General features: G+C 44.7%; 2 protein-coding genes across 3 annotated transcripts in view; both read right to left on the reverse strand.

Moving 5' to 3' along the window:
* Nucleotides 1-15,140, reverse strand: part of Prpf18 (pre-mRNA processing factor 18) — an 807,949-nt gene that overhangs the window by 608,600 nt on the left and 184,209 nt on the right. The window lies entirely within an intron of this gene.
* Nucleotides 5,817-15,140, reverse strand: part of Camk1d (calcium/calmodulin dependent protein kinase ID) — a 389,294-nt gene continuing 379,970 nt past the window's right edge. The window contains exons 9-11 of one of the 2 annotated variants that reach the window (XM_051151349.1): nucleotides 11,130-11,217; nucleotides 9,711-9,785; nucleotides 5,817-6,650 (exon numbers count right to left, since the gene is read on the reverse strand). In XM_051151349.1, coding sequence (XP_051007306.1) covers nucleotides 6,558-6,650; nucleotides 9,711-9,785; nucleotides 11,130-11,217 — 256 coding nt within the window. In that variant the 3' untranslated portion in view covers nucleotides 5,817-6,557. Of the gene's footprint in view, nucleotides 6,651-9,667; nucleotides 9,786-11,129; nucleotides 11,218-15,140 lie in introns of both variants that reach the window. The other variant, XM_051151348.1, reaches the window with a different exon arrangement.

Genomic DNA, 15,140 nt, shown 5'->3' on the forward strand with positions numbered 1-15,140 from the left:
TTTCTTGCTTTGCTGTATCTCACCAACCTGATGTTTCCACCAATGTATTTTTTAAGTGCCCAGATTTATACCTTTGTTCTGCTATAAACTTCATGAAACTGTTACCACATTAAAACATGGTATTTGGAGTAATCTAAATCTGTGTTCCTGGCCCTGGTCACTCATACATGTGTGTGTGTGTGTGTGTGTGTGTGTGTATGTGTGTGTGTGTGTATGGCTTCATATGTGTGTGTGGAATATATATACACACACATATATATTTAGATTCATCTTCTATATCTATCTATCTATCTATCTATCTATCTATCTATCTTTGTCTCTAGGGCAAACTATCGCCTATTCACTTTGAGATATGAGACAAAGCTCAGAGGTATAGGGCTTGCTTAATGTGTGCAACACCCTAAGTTCCATCTATACCACTGCCAATCAATCAATCAATCAATCAGCTCCAAATAAGAGAAAGGGAGATGTTGAAATGCAATACCATATTCACGATAGAGGAAACAGAGCACCTACATCCAAAGGTGATTAATTCTCTTTATTGGAGGAAAACAAGAAGTCATCAATCTCATTATCATTATGATAGAAATCGATATGTATACATGATTGTCAAGGCAGAGAATCATTTGCTACATAGACCCATGAACAATTTTGCAGTGCTGCAAACCTGTGGGGGGTTAAACTTCTTGCAGAGTTTATTACATGCATGGGATAAATGCAGTTTCCCTTCTTTTACTTTTTTTTTTTTTTTGACAAGCATGTTTTTAATAGAAATATAAATCAAACCAATCGCAAGCCTGGTAATAGTGAGTGGGGCCAACCCTCGGTTTGACGGTGGAAACTGTTGGGAAAACATGCCCACTGTTGGGAGAGAGCTGAATGGAGGCCAATTACATCATGTATAATAGCCACAGAGGCCAATTTAGGTATTGTTCCCATGGATATTCTGAGCAGAATGTACCTTTGGTGTCTTCTCACCTGGATGTGGGACTAAGATAAAGTTCTGTGAAACATGCATCCCTGTCTTTCAAACTGAAGACGCTGCTATGACACTACACAGAGTCCTATGGTACCCCGAAATGGCCTAGTGCCTTGCAAGGAGAACGGCAGCTTCTGTAGTGTGGGACAACATCTGAGATGATGTTCTGGTCCCTTCTTTTTCTCTTCTATAGCCTGACTGCCAGCTCTGCCCCAGGGCTTTGTCCTCCAAAGTGCAGGGTTATCCAAGAGGGCCTCAGAATCCTTGTCTGTCCAAACTAAGCTTTTTCCTATTGAGAAGCAAATTCATTTGTGTTTGGAATTTTCGAGTGATGTCTCTGACTGAAGCCTCAAACATCTCTCTCATTTTCTATTTTTCCCATCCATAAGGAAAATAAAAATCACCTGTAAGCAACATAGTCTGGTAAGTCATCAGAGGACATAATAATTATATGACAAATTCCCCAGAGACAAAAAAAACAAAAACAAAAACAAAAAAAGGTTAAAAAATGGGTATGGAGAATGCAGAAGCTGAGTAAGTACAAGGGGTCAATGCAATAGTTTGTCCCTTTGGCTTAGAAAAATACAGACACAGAGAAGCCATTCCACAGTTTGCTTTGCTCACAAAACCAGACTCAGAAGCCACATGCCACACTGAATAGTGAGCTTCCAAAAGCAGCCTTTGGGTTTTCAACAGTAGAACCCTTTAAGCCACAAGCTGAGCTGCCCCCACTGGAGGTTATAGGGAAGTCTATGCAGGGCTAAGTCCTCTTGCTGATTATGAAGGCTTTGGTTGCTGGCAGAAGGCAGGCCAGGGTGTGGCCAGCATGCAGGGATGACTTCACAGCGGGGCTGGGCTCCTGTGTTACACACCAGAGCTGCAGATAGAGACCTTTATGCATTGAAGACCACCAGGGAGGGACCTGGTAGATGGGGTGTGGCCTTTTGTCTATCTGTTTCTCTCTTCCTTGGACCTGGGCACCTCCCAGAATTGAAGCTTCCAAACTACTGCACCTGCACACAATTTTTTGTGGAGGTTCCAGGAAGCTTGCCTTTCAAAACCTCTGCTTCCCCAGCTTAGCTTAAAAAACAAACAAACACCACCACCACCACCCAAAAAACCACCTCAAAACTTTCAATTCTGAAAATTGAAGGATTGAAATACATTTGCTGCTTGCAGCCCCACCCTAGGACCAGGAAAGCCCTAAAGAGCAGTGAAATACATACAGATATATACATTGGTTTTTTTTTTTTTTTTAAATTTTGGAAACAAACTGAACAGTGTTTGGTCTGGAATGTGTTTAAGGAAAAGGCAAACTGTCTGAGTATGAGAAGGGATGGGGACCTGGCACTGATTTTGTAGGACATGCAAGGCGGGCCCATTTCTTGGTTGCTGAAGTGACTGTACTTGATTTCTGATTACGAAAAATGGAAGGAGCTGTCCTTCACTGGCCCTTGACTTCATTCCGTGGGGCCCAGGGAAACCCAGAACAGCACTTGAACAAATCTTGCAAGGCAGAGGTGTTGGCCCCACAGTCTCCTGCCTGCAGCCTGGCATAGTGGCACTGGTATGGTTTCTCCAGTTCTGGCCACAATTCTGACTAGGCCAAAAGGCCGTGATACCCAGAGCTCTAGAACCCCCAGTCAGTTCCAATGTGTGGGCTTTCCCTGCTGTTTAATGTTCATAAAATGTTCAACCCAAGTGCTCTGACCATATCATATTTTGCATTCTATAGGAAAAAAATCAAACCTCTCAAGAGGAGAGCAGCTGGTTCCTGTTCCTGTGTCTAAAATGTTCTTGGCCGTGGTGTAAAGGCCAGTTCTCTCTGCCATCTACAAGCTATCCAGCCCATTCTGGGCTTTGAAGTGTAGAAACAAAAAGCGTAAGTAAGTAAACGAAATTTGGGATTCACTGAGCCAACGGCTGTGTTCCTGAATACCACACTCAGAGTGGAAGTGTCTCAAAGCCATGAGTTTCTGTGCAAGTGGAGGTGGCTAGCTTCCCAAGGAAGCATCTTAGATGACATCAGGCACAGTCAAAGTGGCATGGCTAGAGACTCAAGGTGACATTTTAGAAGTGACCTAGAATCAATGTGGAGAGCAGGAATCCATACCTTTTGGATTGTTTAAATGCCTTCTCCATAGTCCTTTTATTCCCCCACAGAGACGTGTATGCCAGCTGACCTTTTGGAGTCAGAGTCCATTTGGGGTTAGAGGCAGCAGGCGAGGGTAAAACCAGCTGGGGCTTGTTACTGCAACCCTGAGGTTGCTGTCTCAGTCACTGGAACCTGCATGCCCTCAAGAGATTTGTGACACCCCCTCCCTCCAGCCTCCAAACTCTAGCCATCTCTTGGTTAAGAAGGACGAGCTATTGGCCTTGTTGGGACTGAGTGACATCTCCTACTCACTGCTTGTTTTAGATGAGTATTAGCTGCCCTGTCTACCTCAAGTATAGGTAAAGGCCAGGAAAAGAGAGAGGGACAGGAAGAAAGCAGAGGGAAAGACTATTCTGGAAATACTTCAGAATTTCATAACCAAGTGAAGAGAAATATCTACTCGCTCAGCTAAAGGGAAGAGGCTATATAACGGAGGTGGTGGTGAGACCTTGATATTAGGCAAGTAGTGTGAGAGGGGGCCTGTGTGGCCACAGGGTGCTGCCAATCATACTGGTGCATGCGTGAAATTCTCAGCCTATGTCAGTGGAATCTGACAAGGGTGAGGGAGCCAAGATTTTGCCATCCCATTTTCCAGGTCTTAAGACTAAGTTCACTCTAGATTCTCATATATACCGCAATACCAACAGGAAGTAGAACTTTATCTTCCTACCATGCCGACTTTCTCAGAATAGAAGACTCTTTCTTGTGGTACTTATTTTCACCTTTCTTTAAAGCAGTTGGAAATAACCTAAGTTAGTGACAGCATGTATGGGCTTCCTGACGGCATGTTCAATCTTGTCTACTACTGGGCTGGCACTAGCCATCATCTCCTTACATTAGTTTATTAGTCAAGGTTGAGCCAAGCATGGCTGGTTGCAAGGTAGACACCTGTACCAGGGCTTACTCTTCGCCTGTTATGTATTTATTTGTAGCTCCTATATATTTATATGTTATCCATGTACCCATAGATCGCCTCTATGAAATACTTTCATCACTAAAAAGAATGTTGCTTTGTAGATGCAAACAGTTATGTGTATGACATAACATAACCGGCTAACACAAGAAAGGTATCTAGCACAGGTGAAAGCAGCAACCAACCAACCTACCTCCTTCCTTCCTCCACCCTCTCCTTCCTTTTTCTTGAGATAAGGACTTGCTAATGAGCTCAGGATGCATAGAAATTGAGATCCTTCTGCCTCAGCCCCACCAGTGTTGCAGTTATAGCCCGCCAAGTTATAGTGGTTTTTCTTACATGAACTGGAATATTTACATTATATTTGCTGGTAGGAAGCATCCTATAAACTTTTTTAGAGACACTCCTGGACTTTCTTAAATACTCTTTGTAATATTTATATCATTGCCTTTCTAAAGGGTGGGGCAAGTGGGTGAGTCTCCATATTCAGTGGCATTTGCTTTCTAACTAAGTGTGTTGTCATCTTAAAGGTTCTTCCAGGAAGGTTTATATATTTTGAAATGGCAGCTTCAACTGCTACCCTTTGGTCTTATATGGCAGAATTCTCGCTAAGCTTTTTGGGGCCCTATGATACAAGTGGAAACAGGTAGACCAGATGTCTGACTTTGAAACTGCTCTTCTATATCTTCCATTGTGTCCTTTGGGAGCTGGAGTTGCCTGCCTAGTGGCAGTGTGTGTGTGTGTGTGTGTGTGTGTGTGTGTGTGTGTGTATGTGTAACTGCATTGGAGAGGGCTGGGGGCAAAAGTGTAGGGGTGACAAGGATGACTTGTCCAGCAGAACTTTCTATAACTGACAAGTACACAAGAGGGGCATGAGGACGAGAGCCTCAGGATAGTCCCTGAGCCATGAGAGAGACCTAACACAACCCATCTTGGCAGGCTTCAGCTAACTGCAGATGAGGTTCAGTCTTTAGATAGACAGGAGTGCTGAAGGGGAACATTGGCAAAACTGGCATTTGAGCCACATGCCTGGGTCTATGAGAGCCTCCTTGGAGAATGTTTGCCCTGGACTGTGATCTGCCTACTCTTCTTGTGTATCTCGCCGCTGTGCAGGGCAATGACACAGACTGGTTTTTGCAGGACAGTACTGATTTTAGCCCTCAAGTTACACATCCTGGGAAACTCTTCAGTCTTTGTTAAACCAGGGAACACAATGGCCTGACCACCATGGGTACTTTTTATTTTAGATTCCTCTGATGTAAGAGAAGGCCTGGGCACCGGCTGGACCTTGCCGAGTCAGCCGCCTCTGAGGCGGGCAATATCTTGCTCACTTAGTGTGTTTCCTTTCCACCTAAAATTAAAGGCTTCTTCTTCAAGTCCATTTCTGTCCCCTCTCTTGGGTCATTCACGTTCATGAGAGAACAAGGTTAAAAATGTAGAGGAGTAGGAGAAGTGTGTGTTACAGACCATTTGAAGGGTTTGATTAGAAATGGATTTGAAAAATTGAACCAGATAAAGAGAGATTCGTTTTAAAAGTGCATAGCTGAAAACAGAGTTTCATCCATCACCTCTGCCATGAGAAATGAGGGCTGTGTGTTCATTTTAAAAACAAGATGGTGGTTCTTCCCTTCTGTAAGGGAGGTGCCTAAATCTTGGCACTGTGGGGGTCCTGTTCCTGGAGCGGGGTTCACCTGTAATGTGGAGCGTGGAGCTTAGGGCGGAGGAAACACAGTTATGTGGTTGGTGAGCAGTTCTCGGGGTGAGGGGCGGGGTGGTAGCTGCTGGCAAGGTCTTCTGCAGGTTCCCTGCCAAAAGCCGCCTGGAGAGAAGCCAGCCCAGCCCAGTGGCTCTGGTGACCTCTGGAGGAAGGGATAGAGGGTGAAAGAAGTATAGTAAAGTGCACTCTCAGCCACAGAGACAGATTCTTGATCCTTTTAGAATTAAAAAATATACCCTTTAACTCCTCTTGGAGGGAAAAATGATCCCTTAAAGGTTAATGTAAAGCCACTGTTAAAGAGCGAATGATAAAAGTCATGTAACTAACCGATAGAGATCAAAAAGACATCTCAAAAAGGAAAATAAACCAATCCTAATGCATGACATTTACCAATACTTAAATAATCCAGTTGAAACCTTTTTTTTTTTTTTTTCATGAAAAAATACACCCTAGATGGCTGCCTACACTGAGAGAGCATTAGTGGTGAAGTAGGGGGAGGAGCGAGAAGGTCCATTCAGTTAGAGCTTTGCAAGATTCATATATACAGCACCAGATCCTGTGACGTCAGCTCCCCTTGAGTCAGTACAGTTCGTGAGAAATGAACACATCAGAATTGCAGTATAAAATATGGCCATAAAAAACTTCTGTCTTCCAGTCCTATGCAGGTGCACCATGCAGGGTGGGTGGGGTTTCGATGCTGGAGCTGCTCCGGCCTAGGGCGTCTCCTTCCCCGGCCCCGCCCTCTGAGTCCCACCTCCAGAGCCGGGTCACTTGCTTCCAGTGTGCCCTGTTGTCACAGTGGTGGGCCTGGGTCTCCTCTCAGCTCCGACTCCTGCGACCCCCGACGTAGAAGAAAGGAAACTACAGAGCGTGGAAGGTGCCAGACCTGCCAGGGACAGCAGACAAGGAGGGGCAGGGGTCAGGATTAAATTCACATTCCCCTTCCTAGAAAGAGGGTCAAATTGCTGGACTATAGGGATGAAACTTGTATCTAATTGCTAGGTGGACTCTCTGCCCTCTTCCCCTGAGCTATACTGCCAGATCCCGACCTTTCATCACCCTATCGAAAAATCTCTGCCATGTGTTGAATTGCTTTATTCTCTGGTCCAACTTTTGGGTCTTATTTTCTTTTTCTTTATAATTGCTTTGTATTTGAAAATTACATAGCCAGGAGTGGTGGTGCACTCCTGCAATCCCAGCACTCAGGGAGGCAGAGGCAGACAGATCTGTGTGAGTCTGAGGCCAGACTGGTCTACAAAGTAAGTCCAAGACAGCCAAGGCTACACACAGAGAGACCCTGTCTCGGAAAAAAAAATCAAAACAAAATAAAACAACAACAAAAGGAAAGAAAGAAAGAAAAGAAAATGACAATGATGTAGTATATCCATCCTGACACATGATATGTGAGGCCCCATTTATTAAGCACTTGCTGTATACTCTTTGTTACATACTAGGATAGCATACTACTTGCTATATACTAGACACTAGGATGGGTGTAGACTATACAGCGCCATTACTAGAATTTCTTTATTTTTTTCATTATTTTAATTTACATATATATGTGTAGTGTGTGTGTATGTGCATGGACATGCATACACACATGTGTGCAGGTAACATGTGTGCGTGTCAGGCTGGAGGTCAACCTCAGATAGATATCTTTAGCCACCCTACACCTTGGTTTTCTTGTTTGCTGAGTTGCTTAGGCTGGCTGGCCAGAGAGCCCTGGGGATCTGCTGGTCTCCACCTCCCGGTGCTGGGATTAGGAGCACACAGGCCCCTCCTGGCTGTTTTGCATGGCTCTGCGGAGCAGTGAATGACAAAGCACTTTACCAGCTGAGATGGACAGATCATTTCTTACACCAGTTCCGTGATGTGGGCAGCGTTAGAATAATAATAAGTTTAAAAGTCTGTCCCCGCTTCAGGTCCAAATTTATATTCCAGGACGCATTTTGTGTCACTTGTCTCTGAAATGAGGCTGTTCACGATGCCCATAAAACCTCCCTAAGGGGTCATGTTAGACAGTATGGTCCTGTAGGAGCACTGTGTGGAGAGTAGGTCAAGGACGCTCTGTGTTCGTCGAAGGATGATTCTGCTGACTGCCGGCAAAGTTGAATTGACTATTGGGGTGTGGGACTTAGCTGGAGGAAGTAGGCCATTGAAGGACATACCATTTTTCTAGCCCTTTGCCCTCCTCTTTCCTGACTGCCATGAGGTAGCCATGGACAGTAAAAGAACCGAAACTGTGAGCCAAAATAACACTTTTCTCCGGCAGAATGTAGCTCTGAGGTATGTTGTAACAGTAACAGAGAGCTGACTCACAGAGACAACTATAGTAGATACCAGCTGTTGGACAGCTTTGGAGTGTTCACCCATAGCCACTTGGTGCACCTGGGCATAGGGAGAACCATAAAATAAAGTATTGAAATAAGAGCCACTGCTGATGCCATTGTATGGGTTTTTGTTTTTTGTTTTTAACAAATGAATAGTCAGCCAAAGTATTTCTTTTGGGCAAGCGTGGTAAGAAGGGTCTATGCAAACAGGTGCAAGTGATCTGGAGGTATGCAATTCTGTCAGAGAGGCTAACAGGGGTGCCCTGAGAAAATTTAATACCTATGAGTTATTTGTTGATAACAAGATGAGGATGATTCCTTTTGGAGAGGAGGAGGAGGAGGATGCTGCGGATTAAACCCTGGGCCTTCCTATCTTTTTTTTTTCTTACTAGGCAAATGATCTACCACCAAGCTACAACCTAAGCTTGTATTTTTGAGATGTAGCCTAAGCTGTTCTTGAACTTGGATTCAGAGTACTGGGATTACAGGTATGTGCTAATATACTCAGCCATGGGATGGCTCTTTAACAAAGAAGGGACCCCTCCTCCCTTTTTGTTTTTGTTTTTGTTTTTCCAGACAGTGCTTCTCTGTGTAACCTTGGCTGTTCTCTGGACTCACTTTGTAGACCAGGCTGGCCTCAAACTTCACAGCAATCTGCCTGCCTCTGTGTCCCTGAGTTCCATGATTAAAGGTGTGTGCCACCATGCCTGGCCTTTTTTTTCTCTCTTTTCTTCTTCTTCTTCTTCTTCTTCTTCTTCTTCTTCTCTTTTCTTCTTCTTCTTCTTCTTCTTCTTCTTCTTCTTCTTCTTCTTCTTCTTCTTCTTCTTCTTCTTCTTCTTCTTCTTCTTCTTCTTCTTCCAAGAGAACCCTTTTACTAAGCCCAGTGGTTGGGTTGGGGGCAGGGCTAATGGAGCATGTTGCCCAGTGGTTAGGGTGGGGGCAGGGCCAATGGGAACCTTCAAGGCAACGGTTTTGTAGTAGAGAAGGATCATCAGCATGGTCTAGTAGGAGATTATTATACATACCAATATGGGGAATGGGCAAGAATTACAAGAGTAAGTGTGCCTTCAAGGTTGTCACCTTTGTAAAGATGAAGGCCAATTCAATACCATCACTGTTGCTTTTATTGCAAAGCCAGTGTGGTGCAAATAAATAAGTTCAAATACCCATTATCCTCATAAAAATAACCACAATAACAAAACTCAAGAATTTAGAAATATCAGTTCAACCAGGCATGAGGCGTCTCCCATCCTCTCCAGCCCATCCCATACAGTTCCGAGGGAAACTGTACAATAGGAGGCAAATCAGAGGTAGGAGACAAACCAAGAAGTCCCCTGGCCTTATCTGTGGTTGTGTGATACTTGTGCAACAGATTTGTTCTCTATAGATGGAAATGATATCACCTAGAGTGGGTATTAAACGTTGGATGATGTTCTAAGAAAGTCATGAACATCAAATGGGTTAGACGCATTAGAACACGGCGTGGCAAACCATTGGTGCTCAGCTCTTGCCTGCCCAACCCGGACTCATCTCAAATGCCCGCTGAAGAATTCCGGTTTTGCTACATACGCACAATCTTTTTGGCTGGCCAAACTGAGGTTGCTTGAGACACTTGCATTTGAACTGTCCAGGCTGCTGCCGAGCTGTAGCCTCCGCATATGTCTCACGACAGCTGTGGCATTAAACGCTTGCTGAAATGCAGGGGGAGGGACAAAAAGGAGGAGGAGGAGGAGAACCAATTAGTTCAGCTAGCTGCAAAACACTCCAGGGCTGCTTCTCTTCACTTACCCAGAAACTATGAGCACTGCAAAATTTCTCAGATACTCTCAGAAAGAAAAGTTCTGTTGTTCTTTCCAAAAGTGTGCAGATTTATTTAAATCTCTTTCCCATCAAAATACATTTTGGGGGTTAAAAATTCACTTGCCTCTGTACATATGCTAAGCAAATATTCTGCCAACTCTCCTTTCACTTTTTAATTATGGGAGGCTTTTATTAGGCTGCCCAGACTAGCCTTAACTTTGTAATCTTCCTGCCTCAGCCTCCTGCGTACCTAGAATTACAGGTCTGCACCACCAGGGCTGGTTCTATAATTGACGCGGTTGTCCTACGTAATGACATTACTTCTGATAAGAAAGTAGGTTAATGGCACTTTATTTTATTTTATTTTATTTTTTCTTTTTCTTTTCTTTTATTTTAATTTTGAGCCAGTATCTCACTGTGGAGTCTTGGTTGACCTGGAATGTACTATGTAGGCCAGGTTAGTCAAATTCACAGAGACTGGCCTTTCTCTCCCTTCCGAGAGCTACATTTAAAGGCATGTCCTGCTGTGCTTGGCTCAATAGAACTAATTTTGTTTCTGTTGGCTGTCACAGCAAGCCAGCCAGCTTTTAATTACTGATGCTGATTAGAATACAGACTTTAGGCAATCAATAAATGATCATGAAATTGTGATGGCTTTTAAATTCATCTTTTTTTTTTTTTTTTTTTTTTAGAAACAGGAAACATTGATGAGCTCAACTGGGGTTTTGTGTGTCCCTTTCCATCACTTTAATAAAAGGTGATTATTCAAGGGCCCAGCAAAGTAAGGGAGACAGGAGGACTGTGCTGTTTAAGGAACAACAAACAAGTGAGATCTGGCACAGTTGCTCTCTTTGAGCCACAGATGGGAAACACTTTATCTTTCCTACACTGCAATATCCATCCATGTCTTAATCAGGAATCACATATTTATGGGGCTGGAGAACTGGCTCAGTGATTAGGAACATAGGCTGCTCTGCCAGAGGACCTGGGTTCCATTCCCAGCACCCTCATGGTAGTCCATAACTGTGTGCACATAGATATCCATGCAGGCAAAACACCCACACACATAAAATAAAATAATTTTTAAAAAACGCTTAGGAGAATAAACTAAAATTAGCAAAACTCCTGGAGATTTCCATCCAAACCCCATGGGTCACTTAGATCACTTTCTCCAGGGTGGTTTAAATTCCCCCGGGGAATTTGGCAAACAGGAAATAGGCACACTCAGGACTTACTCTCCATTTGCTCTTTGCAAAATTCTTCCGGATCTGAGCGCTGACGGACTCGTGAATGTTTTTGCTGAGGGCTGTGTCTCCAGCAATCCTGAAACACAGGCAAAGAGACTTCTTCAAAAAGGCTTCATGTGGCTTGGCCACAGAGTCCCATGTAGATTTCCCGCAGGGAACGTGAGGCTGATGGAGGGTGGCTGGCTGCTGCTATGCTAGGCTATCCCCAGATGGATTGTCCTTAAACCCACTCACCCCAAAAGCCTCAACTTCTACAGTACCTTCTGCCTTTTGCTCCCTTCTCAGGACCTGCCAATGCCCTATTGGTCCCCTCTCTACCTGTCTCTCATGTATTTTCCTCTTTTGAGCCCAATCCCTGCAACATTAGCACCCAGGACAGCCTGGAAACCTGAGTTCGTGCCCCTTGGGTTCCCTCTTCCCTCCTCACCAGCATTAGCCCTTCAGGGCTTCTCTCGGCTCTAACTTCTGCTCCTTAGCTGGCTTCCAGTGTCCTTGTAGATAAGCCCCCTCCTCCCCCCGCCCACACACACACTGCCACCTCCAATAACTTTAGCCCAGCGTGGCCCATATTCTAGAAAGTTCCTATGGCTTCCAGGACCATGTCCACACTATATCTATGGTCACAGATGGTGTTTATTAGAACTCTTGTTTATTTCTAAGCCTTCTCCCCAAGTCTCTCTGGCCCTTTCTCATTTTGCATCTTACTGTGGTTACAATCTCCTTTAGAGCCGCCAGGAATTCCCTAAGGTCACACATAACAGAGACTATCCTTTGCCACACACCCCTTTCTTACACCGATACTGTCTTCTATAACCAGTGAATTGAGTTTTGCTCCAAGTCAGGGAGGACTTCCTTCTGCTCTGAGCCTTTCCTGGAATCTGACCCTTCCAACTCTCTTCCTAAACAATGATTCAATTCTATATTGGTCTTTGATAGCTATGAAAGAAGTTATTGAGTCTTGAGAAAGTTGTAAGGCAGACTTCAGAGTCCTGGACCATCCTTCCTGGCCAGACAGTATCTGCTACAGGAGAACACTTTTCACTACCCAGGTCTGGACCACCCTGGACTTAAAACAGGCCCAGCACTGCAGCGTGCTATCTTCAACAGGCATAAAACATGAAAGGAACAAGCTCTGGTCTTGCTGAGACCAAGGCTCATCCTGCCCAGACTTTCCTTCCCTATAGAACTGTCTGTGGTCTAGGAACTAGACTGCGTCAGTGCCAGACAGTTATCCTAGCTCAAAGCATCCTCCTCCTGCATCCCCAAATGTCTCTCTCTCTCTCTTTTCCCAGAAGGGCTCAAAGGATGCTCAGAGATGAACTGAAATGAACCAAGTTTCCACTTTGAGCAGCTCCCAGTTCCCTCCCCTCCCTAGACGCACATCATCGGAACAGAAACAGCATATGTGAACGAGCAAATGGAAGCAGGACCAAGCAGGTTCTGGGAACTGGAGACATTGTAATGAAGCTTCCATTCTTTCACCGCTCACAGGAATGCTTCCTTCCATGCCACCCAGGATATATGGACATAGGTACCATGTACTCTGTGTGTGTGTGTGTGTGTGCGCACACGCGCGCATGTGTACACATGTGCACACTTGTGCTTGAGCATGTACACAGCATGCATGTGGAGGCCAGGGGTTAGCCTTGAGTGTCATTCCATAGGAGCCTTTTTTTAAAAAAAGACAAGGTCTGTTACTAGGATCTGGGGTCCATCAATTAGGCTAAGCTGGCCACCAAGGCCCAGAGATCTTCCTGTCTCTGTCTCTGCAGCAGTGACATTTCAGGCATGTACCACCATGCCTGGCTTGGACAACAAGCACTTTATGAGCTGAGCTATTTCCCTCAGTGCCTCCCTGTATCATTTTTAACAGTTTTGTTATCAGAAAATGATTTTAATTCCAATGAATCAGTGGCCATCTCTTTCTTGGAAATAATGGGGCCAAAATGACAGGATGCGTGCTGAAAACTGTTGCAGGCCAGAGCTGGGTCCAGACTGGAACAGCCTGGGGAGGTAGGGATCAGGGTGGGGTGACTCAGGGACCCTGTCCCATGCTTGTCAGTAGTCTGGTCTCCAACACCCTAAGCCCTGGACCTGCTGCCTGAGCACTGCTTACCATGCCTCCTAGGTGGGTTATCACAGGCCAAGATATAAGGATGATGCTAAAACTGAGTTATTTTAGGAATGTTTTTGCTCACTTTCCACTGTCTCAGCTGTGATGCATATGGGTCAGAGTCTAGCTGACAGCAGGTAGCTCAGTGGTCCTGTTAGGCAGTCTTAAACGTGGCTGAAGTCCAAGTGTGCTATCCAATCTACTATCTGGGCAGCTATGAATATACAAGGGAAAATTCTCTCAGTGTTGCATGATTCTTCCAGTCCGCCATTAGGAGTTTATTGCGGCTTCTCTTCTCTATGTTGGACATGAGGGAAGAGCCTCTTTGTAACCGCGAGCCCTAATACAAACCATAGGATTTAATGAATGCCACTGAACTTCTCGTTTTCTGTTGGAATGCTCCTTCATTTCTTACCTGTTCCTGATATTTCACTTTTAACACTCTTTTATTTTGGACTCTAGCGATTTTTCCATGATCACCTTTATTTTATAACCTTTCAAGGCCAGCACTTTCCAAATCTAGCTTCAAATCAGGGCCTAATATTTATATGCAGTTAAACCCCATTTATTCACAGCACCCATTGGTATTAGGCAAGCTAACTCCATAGATAGAGTAATCACTTTGTGTGTATACACATATGTGCATGTATTTGGAAGCCAGAAGCCAATGATGCTGTTTTCTTTTAGTTGTTGTTTTTGTTGTTGCCACTTTTGTTTTTCAAGACAGGGTTTCTCTGTGTAGCCTTAGCTGTCCTGGACTCACTCTGTAGACCAGGCTGGCCTCAAACTCACAGAGTGAGTCCGGGTGCCTGCCTCTGTCACCCAGAGTGCTGTCATTACAGGCATGCACCACCATGCCCAGCTGAAGCTGTTTTCTTTAATCCCTCTTCACTTTATTGTTGAGACAGTCTCTCATTGGACCTGCATCTTACCAACTCTACTAAACTGGCTGGTCAGTGAGCTTCGGGGATGATCCTCCACAGCACTGGGATTATAGACAGGTGAGGCCATGCCAGGGATTGAACTCAAGTCCTCATGATGGTGTGTGTGTGTGTGTGTGTGTGTGTGTGTGTGTGTGTGTGTGTGTGTGTATTTCAGACACATTTTACTCTCTCTGGTTCTTCCACTTGGTCAAAAAGGGTGTGGTGCAAAAAGGGCGTGGTGATATCTGGTGTACCTCCCAACAATAGTTTCTTGGATTCCCATGGCCACGCAGTGCTAATGTGCCAGGGATCTTGCAGAGTTATAATGGTTAATTTTATATATCAACTTTGCTAGGACATGGCACCCTGATAATTGAATATATGCTCATTTCTATGTTCCGGTGAAAGTATTTCTTAGATAATATTAGTAGACTCTGAGTTAACCATGTCACATGGCAGGCTTTATCCATCAGCTGAAGACTTTTGGGAGAAAAGGAGGAGACTCGGGTGTGTTAAGATTCTAGCTGCTACCTTCACTTGTTCCCTGGTATCTCTGCACATCTTGGATTTCCTAGACCCTGCAATTATATGAGCAATTGTCTTAATTACTTAAAATAAATTTCTCTCGTGCTGATTGCCTTAATCTGCCTGTCAATGAAACCAGAGATAAATGTTCAGGGCAGTCTAACCTAGAGAGGAGCCCCCCAAGTTCTGCTGTGGAACAGGGATGGGCTCCTGTCCTGCTGTCTGCCAATGCCTGCACTTTGGCCATCAGTGAACAGCTTGCATGTCCCTCATAAGGTACCAGCAAGAAAAGGCAAAACCCCCAGTGAGAATGGTCATAGAAATATCTGGTGAATGGCACTGACTAGCTTCCTCAAGGAGCTCTGAGGAGAGCCCTACTCTGTCTGGGGCGGCCCACTCTGCTGGAAAGTGCACATGCCTCCCAAGAGCTCTCTTCCC

This window comes from Acomys russatus, chromosome 9, assembly GCF_903995435.1.
Source record: "Acomys russatus chromosome 9, mAcoRus1.1, whole genome shotgun sequence".
NCBI classification, from domain to species: domain Eukaryota; kingdom Metazoa; phylum Chordata; class Mammalia; order Rodentia; family Muridae; genus Acomys; species Acomys russatus.